The sequence below is a fragment of the Semicossyphus pulcher genome, unplaced genomic scaffold, assembly GCF_022749685.1.
Source record: "Semicossyphus pulcher isolate SPU_LCO1_2020_fin unplaced genomic scaffold, fSemPul1.0.p SCAF_20, whole genome shotgun sequence".
NCBI lineage: Eukaryota > Metazoa > Chordata > Actinopteri > Labriformes > Labridae > Semicossyphus > Semicossyphus pulcher.
In genome coordinates, this window is record NW_027211694.1 from 22,766,481 (window position 1) to 22,779,529 (window position 13,049).

Below are 13,049 nucleotides of genomic sequence, written 5' to 3' on the forward strand. Positions count from 1 at the left end.
CCCCCTGAAGTCTGTGCAGTTATTTGATAACCTGATGGCTGAAGGTGAAATTCACAGCTCAACCATGATGGAAAATAAATCATGTGATGCCATCCATGAAGTTCGCAAAGGTCATGTTGTTGTTCTCTTTTCTTTCTGGTTATTTCCTGTTTTATTTTGAAATACTAACCCGTCTTCTGTCGCCGGCCTCATGTGTAAACCCCGCCCTAATTAGCCTCACCTGTGTCTTGTTCCCCCTTGATTACCTCTATCTTTTACCTGCCCTGTGTAATCAGAACTCTCTCTCTTTCATGAACTAATTAAACCCAGAAAACATTTATGTCACAGTTTCTCTTTGCTGTAATTGTCATACACACAAGATGAAACGCTGTGATGGGCCGGTCCATCATTTACCTGCCGTTGACTCCTCAGACACACGGGGAAGTTGATGAAGAAAGTGACTGCTTCTGTGGCCCTCTCTCAGGTGCTCTTTGTAGAAAATATTATTATGTAAGTCATCATATCTTTTTGCTACAGTGTGAGCTATAAGTGCAGACAAATGGATTAATAAATTACAGCTTTATGCAGTGAGGTTACCCTCTGACACAAGAGACAAAATCTGTCTTTACAAAGTAAAAGCACAACAATTCCATGTTGATTCAGTGAACAGGAAGTCAGACTGAATAAATAGTTCTGCAGAATTCGTCTTTCAATGCTTCTCATGGATGTTTTCCACCGTGTAAATAATCCATCATCACTCTCTCTCTCTAAACTTTGGATGAACAGACTTAGAGCACCGAGAGGCGGAGCGACGAGAGCCTAAACGTTTAACCGCCAAAAAGTCCAGAAATGAAACTGAAGGTGGGCTCACTCATTTCTTCAGACCAGAATCAAAGCTTTGCTTCGTCTTCAGTTTACCAAAACTACCGCTCCATCACAGACACGTGACAGGTGAGTGAAGTGCACGTTTTGTGTCTAAACCGAGACAAACGTGTAGTTTGCTGTTTTTATTTCGTGCTGAAAAGGTTTCATCCGATCATTTCAATATTACATTCAGTCTGACAAACTAACCACACGTCACATTTGCGCTTTTTGCAGCGTCATAAAAGGAAAACAACTTTATTTTCTGCGCTCGTGTTGAAGTGTGTAATTAATTATAATAAAAAAACACTAACCTAAAGTCTTATTTCTGTACATGAGATTTTTTCAAATTTTCTTTACCATGCGCATGCGCTGAGCGTGACCGCTGAACTAAAGATTTCTGGGATTTGCGTATACGTGAAAGATATTAACACTTACTATCAGATTTACCAGTGTTCACAAATAGACCGTAGCCTGCATAATAGTATTTAAGCAATATTAGGTAAGATAAGATTTACTTCCTTAAGTGATACTTACACAGACAACATACAACCCAAACTTGCTAGCTTGTGAAGAAACACTGTAGGTCACTACACTCTCTACATTACATACAAACATGTGACGTTAGCATGTGAAGTCAGGGAAGTAGTGGGAACTCCCTCATTGTCTCCTTACTGTGTACTGCTCATCGTGCATCGTGTTTAAATAAGCTATTGCCTCTTCAATCACATGTTGCTTTCACACTGTGTTAAACCAAGGTGGTCAAAATGCATGTGGTGTATCCTTCTGTCACTCCTGTGTGTTTGCCCACTGGTAAGATGAATTCAGAATGAAATAATGCTAATACACAGCTCCAGGAAAAATGAAGAGACCACTCCAAATGTTCCTTAAATCAGCATCTCTCTCTACATGTCATGGCCGCCCAGTCCAGATGTAAATCCCTTTGCAAACCCCCTGAGTGTGATCAAGAGAAAGCACATCAAACAAAGAGTGTCCTAGCGTCACCCAGCAGCACTGAGACAGACTGGTGGAGAGCATGCAGAGATGCATGAGATTAAAAACCAGGTTATTCCACCAGATATTGATCTGTGAGCTCTTCCTGAGTTAAAACATTCTGTTGTTTCAACATGAGCATGAACTTGTTTTCTTTGGCCCCTCCTCCTGTCACCAGAAGCTCACTCTCACTCTCTCATGCGAGAACACGCCACTCTGCCCAGCTAACAGGGACAGCATCATGGTTACCTTTGCGCTAGCGTGCTAACGGCCTGTTAGCTTGTCCTTCCTGTCTGAGGCATCTACCTGTCCAACAGAAAGAAGGCCAACTTGGGGCGCTGGTTTAGCTCAGTTGGTAGAGCAGGCGCCCCGTGTATAGAGGCTATAGTCCTTTACGCACTGATCGCAGGTTCAACTCCTGGTCTGCCGATACATTCGGTGCATGTCATCCCCCACTCTCGACTCCCCACATTTCCTGTCTCTCTTCAGCTGTCCTATAAAATAAAGGCAAAAAGAAAAAAAAGAAGGCCAACTCTGCGTCGCTCTTTCACCATGTTCGCCGGTCTGAATGGGGCCCAGTTGCTAATTTGAACCACTCCCACTCTCACCTGTACGCTGTGAACCACAACAGCACCCCTCCTGAAAACATCCCGTGCAAAGCAAAACAACAGAGTAGATGCAGAGGGAAGGGTCTCACAAGGGTCTGCACACACACTCACCAACACACATGTATACAGGCCCAGAAGTGATGATTTATAGTATATTTGTAAAAGTCTATATTTTATTTTTTCTAGGAGAATCCTACTTATTAAACCTTTAACCAGTCGTCATTTTCTGCAAATAAAAGACCTGAATGAGAATTTGATTTGGAAGAAGGAGAAATGTAAAGTTCATTTGACACAAACACAAACCAGTAAATAGCAGAACAAGAGAAAAACTATAAAACTACTAACTATATTTTTGCAGTGGTCTCTTGATTTTTTTCCGGAGCTTTATTTATGAGAATAAAACTGTTTAAGTTTTTAAACTGTAGTCTTTTGCCTCAATGAGCTAAAGCATCGGCAAATTTAAAACAAGATATTACAGAGCCCTTTATGTTGTGCACAAGTAACAATATGATCTGAGGGGTTTCACATATTGTTTTGCACACTTCAAGTATCAATCGTTTTTTCTAACTGATCTCATTTCGCTCATATCTCAATCAGATTTTTCTTTTTTATCTCATTTTCTAGAGATGTCTTCTGTCTGCAGCCTCCTCTCTGAGGAGCAGTTTCTGTGCTCCATCTGTCTGGATGTGTTCACTGATCCAGTCACCATACCATGTGGACACAACTTCTGCAAGAAATGTATCACACAACACTGGAATATAAATGTCCCGTGTGAGTGTCCCTTGTGTAAAGATGTCTTTCAGAGACGACCTGAGCTGCGCGTCAATACGTTCATATCTGAGATGGCTGCTCAGGTCAGACAGTCAGCTCTAAAGAAAACCAGCTGCTGCTCAGTCCGCAGTCGTTCCACCCCTGGAGAAGTTCTGTGTGACGTCTGCACTGAAACCAAAGTGAAGGCCCTGAAGTCCTGCCTGATGTGTCTGACCTCCTACTGTGAGACTCACCTGGAGCCTCATCACAGAGTCCCAGGCCTGAAAAGACACGAGCTGATCGACCCTGTGGAGACCCTGGAAGACAGAATGTGCAAGATTCATGACAGACCTCTGGAGCTGTTCTGCAAGACCGATCAGAAGTGTGTGTGTCAGTTCTGCACTGAGTCAGACCACAAGTCACATCTCTATGTTCCCATGATGGAAGAATACAAGGTAAAGAAAGCTGAACTGGTGAAGTTCAACGCTGAAATTCAGCAGAAGGTCCAGGAGAGACGACTGAAGATGGAGCAGATCAAACAGTTGGTGAAGCTCAGCGAGGAAGATGCAGATCGAGAGACAGAAACCAGTGTGCAGGTCTTCACTGCTCTGATGCAGACTGTTGAGAGAAGTCTGGCTGAGCTCATTGATGTGATCAAAGAGAAGCACAGAGCAACAGAGAAACAGGCTGAAGGCTTCATCAAAGAGCTGCAAGAGGAAATCTCTGAGCTGATGAAGAGAGGCGCTGAGGTGGAGCAGCTCTCACACACTGAAGACCACCTCCAGTTCCTCCAAGGCCTCCCATCCCTGAACTCTGCTCCACCCACCAATGAATGGACAGAGGTCAGAGTTCACTCGTCGTATGAGGGGACTGTGAGGAGGGCTGTGGCTCAGCTGGAGGAGACACTCAGTAAAGAGATGAAGAAGCTGTGTGTGGATGCTGAGCTGAAGAGGGTCCGGCAGTATGCAGTGGACGTCACTCTGGATCCCGACACAGCTCATCCTGCTCTCGTCCTGTCTGATGACGAGAAACAAGTTAAGTCTATTGAGACAGAAAAGTGCGTCCCAGACAGCCCGCAGAGATTTTCCATTTGTAATGGTGTTTTAGGAAAGCAGGGTTTCTCCTCCGGAAGATTTTACTATGAGGTTCAGGTTAGAGCGAAGACTGACTGGGATTTAGGAGTGGCCAGTGAATCGATCATCAGGAAGGGAAAAATCCTATTGTCCCCTAAGCATGGCTTCTGGACCGTGTGGTTGAGGAAAGGGAAAGAGTACAGAGCTCTTGCTGGCCCTGGTGTCCTCCTCTCTCTGAAGTCGAAGCCTCAGAAGGTGGGGGTGTTCGTGGACTATGAGCAGGGTCTGGTCTCCTTTTATGACGTAGATACAGCAACTCTCATGTACTCCTTCACTGGCTGTAACTTCACAGGGAAACTCTACCCATACTTCAGTCCCTGTAGTATCAGTGCTAGCATTAACACTGCCCCCCTGATCCTCCTTCCTCTGACCACACAAAGTTATTCATTATCTTGCTGTGTAGGTTTGGCTTTCGCTCAAGTGCATTAACCACCTGGAGCTTTTTACCTGTGTAGATTACCCTTAAGATACCCTTCATTCTCTTTGGTGCCTCTAATGGCGATAAATGGTAATTGTGGGAGTACACTTCCAAATCTAACCAGACGTCCACGGTCGGCTCCGGTTGTAACTCTTGATTTTCCTGGCTGACGGTCGCTTTCCTTTTCAGACTGTTTGCTTCATCTGAGCGTCGAGTTTGTTTCTTCTTCTTTGGATTTCCACTTCTTGTTGAAGTTGTATCTGTAGTCATCCATCTTTTCTTTGTTTGTTCAGCCATAGTAGATTACTGTTTACTCGCAACACTTGCAGAGAGCGGAAAAGCAGCCGCTTAGCTCCGCCTACCCTCTCTGGCAGACCAACCACTGCTGGCTGATGGAGAACGTGTCACTAACTGGGCGCCGCCACAGACACCCAGCCCATAATAATACTATATCCTGCAAATGCAAAGGCTTTGACACTCCAGCTTCCAGGAACACACCTGAGACCTGTTAAATATTAATGAATGTGGATGTTTTTATTCCAGTAAAGAAAAATATATAACCTGCACCTTACACTTTCCCGCAAAGCATGTATGTCTTAGAGGCTGGGAGAAAAAACAAGTACTTTTCTGTAAAGGTTCACCTAATGTTTTTGAGAGTATCCATATGTCAAATATTTCAGTGTATTGATTCAGTTTTTTTGTTTAATTTGTTGTCTGTATAAGTTGGATGACAAAGATACGTTAGACTGTTTTAGAAGACATTTTTAGACTTGCAGAATTGTCCAACACAAGCTTTATATAATCTTATCTCTGCTATGGCTCATCCTTAGCCAAACACTCACCCCACCTCAGAGGAAGGTACTACCATGTCATGTTGTGTGATCTTAGAGAGCTTTTCTATGATGGTACATGTAGGCTTTGTGTGAGCCGTTAGGTTTAATGTTCATGTGTTTTAAATATGACGCTTGTCACTGTTAGAACTGTTTATACTCTTGTTGGGATGTTTAGGATGTTTATTTTGCTTTCTGCTCGTCTTTTCTTTATGGCTACATTTCCTTTCCCACTTGTTATGCAATCATCTCATGTCAAACTGCAAGTCATTAACCGGTAATCATTTTTTAACTTCTGAATTCAATAAAAATGGGGGAGAAAATTGAATTCAGCATTCTGATCTTTTTGAAGCAGCTAGAAACAATTGAGACAACGAAGAACAGTAACAGAGACAAAGAAAGAACGGCCATTATTACCACGTCTGTGAAGGAATGGATAAATGCATAAATAAATGAATAAAAATAGAGCAGGATAAAAGTAATCGTCAATAAAAAAAGTATAAAAATTAGGAAAGTGTTGCAGTTTTATAGTTTCAGTGTAGTTTTATGGTTGAACAACTTGTATGCCAAAAGTAGAAACCTAATTTGGCCAGATAATCTTTATTCTCTCTTTAAGAACGACCTTATGTAGTTCACCTTAGTTATCATAGGTTCATGACAAGTGACTTCTTTAAACTGGGTCTTATTCTTCCGATATAAGATACACTCTTCCTTGGATACAACAGTAGTCCTACTCTTCCTTTAAAAATAAATCATTTTAGTTTTTTGATGTGTCTATGTCTATTTATCTAATGTCCCCTCTGTTCCTGACTAGTAGGATAATTCAACATTTTAAGCGTAGCTTCGGGGATTTAAACAGCGGTGCAGATTTAAAAAATAATAATAATATAAACATCTTTATCGACAACAAAGTTCACAAACACACAAAAAGTCATTAATACAGACAAAACAACAAAACAGTAAACAAAGAACATAATTATTATTTGAGTTAGAAATGGTTTCAATGTGCTGCTTGGTCTCATTTTCAAATACTATAAATAACGGTTTACAGTGGCTAAATTTGGATTTATGAATATGATATTTTGCTAAAATAATCAAATTGATTACATTTAATTCTTTACACTTACTACTACTATTGTTATTATAGAGTCCAAACAGTACATTTGCTCAGAAAAGAGGGAGTCAATGTTATCAACAATACACCGGATTACGTCTTTCTAGAATTTAGTGATATCTTTTTGAAAGAGTGAACGTATTATATGATTATTTCCCACTGCTGTTCCCTGGTGCAGAAATGATGTGCCTGGCCCTTTAAGGCTCGTGCAGCGTCTAGCTTCCGTCTCTCAGTTTCCACGTCACATTGCGGAAGTACCAACATGGAGGACGGGAGAGAAGCTTCCACGAAATCACTTCTGAAAGATGGTAAATACTGTTTGATTAACGGCGTTTCTGATTTTAAATCGTATATGAATGTGTTCTTTGGTCCCCTCGAAGCATATTATCAACCGCTTCGTTTAATGTCCGTATTTATGCCGCAGGTAGCTACTGCTAAAACACATTTACCAGCTGACCAACCGTTGCATCTCTTATGTTTTTATTATGACGCGTTGTCCGTATAGACAAGACATTGTGTAGTAAGCACTGGAAATGCTTGTTCTGCTCATGTTTACCGCTTTTGATACCAATGGAATAACCTCTAAGTGTGGGTATGATGTATTGTTTGGAAATGCTGCTGCTGTGTCTGCAGAGTGCTACACTGACTTCCTGACAGAGGGCTTCGATGTGAAGACGTACACCGCTCAAGCCATCCACCATGCTGTCATCGCTGAGCAGCTGGCCAAGCTGGCACAGGGCATCAGTCAGCTGGACAAGGAGCTGCACAGCCAGGTACAAACTGAACACACCACAACAGAGTGCAGAGTCTGATGCTGCAATTAGAGCTGCAATGATTAGTTAGTTTATTAATATGTCTAACACCTAAGGAAGAAAGTAAATGGTAAATGTTGTCACTTTCATTGCGCTTTCATAGTATCCCGACCACTCAGAGCACTTACATGTCTTATTCATCCTTTCCCACAAACATTGAAACACTGGTGACCGAGGCTATGTGTTAACAAGCGCCAGACTGACTGTTTATCGAGACCAGCAGATTTTAACTCACTGCCACACAGCTTCATAATCCTCATCATACACAATTAAAGTTGGTGGATGCCTGTATTGATAGTTCTTTTTCCATTATTAGAGGAGGCAAATTTCCTCTGCTGATTGAATAAATTCTGTCAATTGTTAATTATTAAAATATGATATTTACGACAATAGCAGAAACTGTCACTCTGCAGCGTGCCGAGGATGTAAAAACCATCGAGAGGAAAGAATGAAAGAACGAACCAAGAACAACTGAAGTTGTGAAATCAAAATCACCTGCTGTGGGGAGTACATTGGACAGTTATTTTGGACAGAGATTGTCTTGCAATATTGACGTCCATTTATTTGTTTTTGTTAGAATAAAAAATGAATAAATGTATTTTTAATTCTAAGTTTGTGCAGCAATTTTGCTGAAAGATTATTAAAAATATTCAAATGTGAATATAATCTGGTTTACTTGTTCTGTTGTGATATTGAATTTATATCTTTGCGTATTAAAGTGCTGGCAATACAAATAAAAAACAACATCCCAAGAGGTAACATCGGGCTTGTAATTAGTCGCAACCTAAGCATGAAGCGAAAGTTAACTAAGCCAAGCTCACGAAGAGACTTCCCGTGTAATTAAAGTAAGTAAACAAAGGCCAGGCAGGACAGAATATATCGTCTAAGAGTGGGATGAATGTGTTTCTCTAGATAGTGAAGTGCCTCCGGTGTTGTATCAGCAAAACGTGCAACATAATGCGTCTTTATTGCAGTAAATTGTTTTCAATGCTCTCATTAGTTCCACCCAAATTGTAACCCACATTTTTAGCACTAATCCATTCAAGTTTTAGTTTGTTTTATTACATGAAGGTCATTTGTTCTTCATTTATGCTGGCCAATTCCTTAAGAATGTCTTATGTTCGTAGACAGAATTAAAATGGGTTTAACCACATTGCTGCCTTGATGGTTTGAGATCAAAGTAGAAATGAAGCAGATAAACAGGGAACACTAAAGTAACTATATATTTGTACTTCTCTCCAGGTTGTGGCCAGACATGAAGACTTACTCTCACAGGCGACTGGGATCGAGTCCCTTGAAGGTAACGAGCCACATTTACACAAAGTTCATAATGTGCAGGAACAGCTGCATGGACATGAGGAGTGTCTGTTTTTGACTCCTTTATAATTTCACTATGTAAATACATTTAGGAACACGTGGAACCTTGTTGTTCACAAAGAATTCTGTCCACACAATCGTGGATTTTCCTGTAGCTGTACTTACTTTAAAAAACTCATTAAACAAAGCAACAATGCACGCATGCATCAAGCTTTGTTTTCTCTGTCTACATAACAACTCTGACAACTGAAGGCTCCGAACCTTTCCACCCTGGATGGACTTGAAAAAGTTATAAATGTTAAGAAAATACATCTGAACGTGTGGATTGCAATATTATGTTTGATAGAAGCTGTTACCACGTCGTCAGAGACATGATCTTTTTACTGATCCCATGTTTTCAATATGTGACGTAGAGGATTTATTTTAGAGCCACATTCATGTCATCAACTCAAACATGTCATAAATATGGAACCTCCCCCCCAGCATGTGAGTGCACATGGCGAGACTTTATATTTTTAAATCAGGCTGACCTTTCAACATTTTTTGCCGAGCAATGATAATCAGATAATATCTGGAGACCTGTTTTGAACTCCTCAACTTTTGCAGTTTTGGGGTTTTACCACAAGAGGGAGCCAGTATTCCTCAGATGAAGTCAACAAAGCTCTAAATGAGAGTGAAAATGTGCTGAAAGAAAAATGTGTTGTTGTTTTCAGGAGTACTTCAGATGATGCAGACAAGGATCAGTGCTCTGCAGGCAGCTGTTGACAGGTAAATAAGTTCTCCTAAGGCTTCAGTGCTGACCGCTTCACAATCATCCGCCTGTTTACAGCCTCTGTCTTTGATGCTTTGCTCTTTTATCTGTTGAACAGTTTTTGAACAAACTGAGACGTAAAGATGAAACAAAAGAAAACATTTTCTTCTTGTTTTCTTCCTGTTTAATTGATGAGTTGTTTGGTCCCAGTGAGCACCAACCGGGATTTCAACGTGGAAATTTGGTTGAAAACAGGCTGAAATCAGTTCTGAACGTCTAAGACTTAATTTAAACCATTTTTCAACCGACATCGACGTGTCAGAAACACAGTTTTGTTTTAACCTTTTGTTCGTTTTATTGTTGAAAGGGTCACAAAAGTGACGACTGTAGCGGCATGTCTCCAGAGTAATTCTGCAGCGGTGGGTTAAATCCGGTCTACACGAAGACGTAATTTCAACACATTAAATTTTTCTTACAAAAATCATAAAGGCTTTGTGGGCTGCGTGATGTTAACTTGATGACTGAGCATGTGCAGCTCTGACTGTGAAGGCAGAACGAGCCCTGGATGCTGATGTAGTTCGTTGATACCTGACGGACAACTGTGTGACAGAAGATGTTGGTGGCGCAGTGGTTAAGAGCACTCGACCTAAATGCAGCGATTGTGGGATCGAATCCAACCTCACCCATGTGTTCACATGTTTTTTCGTTGGTGACTGTGATGCACGGCCCACTTATTCAATCATTCTAGCCTCTATGAGACATAAATGCTGTTAATGTGTTTGAATGTGCGATGAATCTTGAGATAGAGGCAGATTTCCTGGTCAAATCTGGGCTAAACATAAACGTTTAATCGTCTTCAAATAGTCAGTGAAAAAACGTTTACTTTAACGTGTTCAACGGGCCCATGGCCGTCTTTTTAACGGAAAGATGCTCGCCGAGTCTGTAAAATCCTAGAAAGTCGTGCAAAATGTTGCCCGAAGACGACGTCCTCAAGTGTCTTGTTTTGTCCACAACCCAAAGATATTCAGTTCACTGTCAAAGACGAGGAAAGAAACCAGCAAATATTCACATTTAAAAGTGAAATCTGAGAATTTCGACTTTGGAATTTAGATTTTATCCAAAGTCTTCCGTCACAAGATTTTCTAAATCTGAAACAGATCTGAGGAGGTGCTGACGTTTATTCCTCTAACAGCTTGTTTTTCCTCAATGATGCCCCCCTCCTCCTTAAAAACGGCTTAACTCAGCTTTAACTTCGGTTTGATTTGTTTTTAATGGTATATTTTTATAATTTGTCACATGTCAACAACTTACGTTAAATAGTTTTTTTCATTATTATGACTTCAGTTGCTCACAAAAACAGCTAAAAGGCAAGTTATGTCCTGCTTTTGCCTTTTTAAAAGCAGAATCATGAACCAAAGCCTCACAAGGTGTCAGAAGTTCGGGTGACAGTTTTGTTATTTATTTAATTTCTATGGTTTTTAATGAAACTTTGCGTCTCTTTCCAGGATAAGGACGAAGATTGTCGACCCGTATAACAAGATTGTGGCGAGGATCACTCAGCTTGCCAGACTGCAGGTAACTCTCCACCACTTCATGATGATGGCATCATGCTCACTTTCTCTTTTAAAGCAGCAGAAGAAGACACAGGTGTTTGCGTGGCTGATTTACCAGCAAACATTGTTTTACATTTGATTTCAAACACAAAGCCCACGGAGAAATCGACACTGTGTAGGAGAGAGGAGCAGCGTTTGCCTGCATGTATGTAGGCTACAGATTTGTTTTGTGCGGCGCTCGAAGCGGCTGTGCGTGCAGCTCAGTGAGAGCAGCGAGCTGCAGTTCTTGTGTTTGTGCAGCCGAGGGAAATCATGATTAAATATTGATGAAACAGCGGCTGTAAAAAGGTCAGTGTGATTCTGAGGTCTCTCTCCTGGGCTAATGGCTGTGTGTCGCTCACAGTGTGTGTGTGAGAGAGAGAGATGACTCTTGGTCTCTGGCTTGAGCCGTCAGTATGAGTTGGATGTGACTCGAGCAGCAGCTGATCAGTCCCTCAGGGGAACCCGAGGCCTCTGTTTCTCATTTCTTTCCCCCTCTTCCTGCCTCTTCGTCCAGCTCAGATGTACATAGACACACGTGTTGTACAAACATCTGCACATTAGGACTGCCTGCTTTAAAAGAAATCCAGTACAAATATATGAGAATAAACACACATATAATTTTCATTCATTTGAAGGCTATAGTCCCAAACTATAGCTGTCGTATGAACCTGTGTCTGTCCCTCTGCTGCACCACAAGCTGCTTTTGCACAGGAATGTTGCACCTCCCACCTTGCCGTCATGTATTAAAAGCATCGATCTTGTTCTGACTGCAATAAATACATCGCACAAGTCTGAATGAACTGCTGTGAATAAGAAACATTGTGTAAAACCTAGAAACAGTGAGTTAAAGCTAATCTGCACTCTCTAGTGTTTGTTCATGACACATGAGTTTTCTCCTGGAGGACTCACTCCAGCTCCTGACATGACACTGCCCTCCTCCTTCCTGTCAGGCGTTTAAAATGCACACTACTTTCATTCTTCCTCTATCAGTTTGAATATCAACCCGTCCTGTTCATCGGTCTTCTTTTCATTCGTTCAGACGGTTACTATAAATACTTATGTGTTGCTTTCCGTCCTCGTTGAACTGTTTCTTCCTCTGAGTGAATAATTTCCTTAACAAGCTACTTCTTCAATCATCTTCTGTTTTATGTGAATATTTTCCTCTCCTTCATGTGAAACCATCTTTACTGACCAACAAGACTACTTGGCTGAAAGTACTAAATGTTACTAATAATATATTGTACAGTTTTCTGCCACTCTAAAGCCGCTTTCCCACTGCTCAAAAACACCCGCTAACACTCGGCTTTTTTTGCTTAACGGGAAGGTTTCAATCGGCATTCAGAACCGGGTCAAACGACTCTGCAGTAGACCCGCGTAATTATCGCCTCGGCTCCGATTGCCATTGATGGGACCACAAAACCGCGCTAATCTCCGCCCCCTTTCCGGCGTGATGCGATGCTCCGTCGCTAACTTCTGCGGCTCCTCGTCATCTCAGCTACAAACTCCGCCCGTCTCCGTCCGAGCAGCGCTCCAACATCGTTCCAAATTTGTCGGCGCCGAGTTTGATAACCAGACTGAATGAGTGACAGATACAATAAAGACCTAACCACCGTAACATCTTCACTGGTTACTAACCCCTTCTCCGGCGCGTTTGTGACGTCAGACGGTGACGCAGCAGAAAAGAGACTGACAGGAGGATACTTCACTGGCAATGGGAAAACAGACAATCGGCATTTATTAGTCTTCCCGGGTCTGAAAAGCCTGCGTCGACGGTGGGTCATTTCGGTGGGAAAGAGGTGTAATAGAAAGAAATCCCTGCTTCTATAATGTGTTTGGATTCATGTTAGTTTCATTTAAAACATTTTTGTCTTCTAAACATGCAACTCTA

The 13,049-nt window shown here is 41.6% G+C and overlaps 2 protein-coding genes across 2 annotated transcripts in view; both read left to right on the forward strand.

Annotated features, from left to right (window-relative positions):
• The first annotated feature begins 902 nt into the window (after positions 1-902).
• LOC138599272 (E3 ubiquitin-protein ligase TRIM21-like) lies at positions 903-4,753 on the forward strand. The gene is made up of 2 exons (XM_069670834.1): positions 903-930; positions 3,066-4,753. Exon 2 carries the CDS (start codon positions 3,068-3,070, stop codon positions 4,751-4,753), a length of 1,686 nt encoding a protein of 561 aa, XP_069526935.1. The 5' UTR covers positions 903-930; positions 3,066-3,067.
• Positions 4,754-6,932: 2,179 nt separating this feature from the next.
• The window catches only part of cog5 (component of oligomeric golgi complex 5), a 68,817-nt gene continuing 62,700 nt past the window's right edge, over positions 6,933-13,049 (forward strand). The window contains exons 1-5 of the mRNA XM_069670955.1: positions 6,933-6,994; positions 7,320-7,459; positions 8,741-8,798; positions 9,529-9,583; positions 11,072-11,141. Coding sequence (XP_069527056.1) covers positions 6,949-6,994; positions 7,320-7,459; positions 8,741-8,798; positions 9,529-9,583; positions 11,072-11,141 — 369 coding nt within the window. The 5' untranslated portion in view covers positions 6,933-6,948. The remainder of the gene's footprint in view (positions 6,995-7,319; positions 7,460-8,740; positions 8,799-9,528; positions 9,584-11,071; positions 11,142-13,049) is intronic.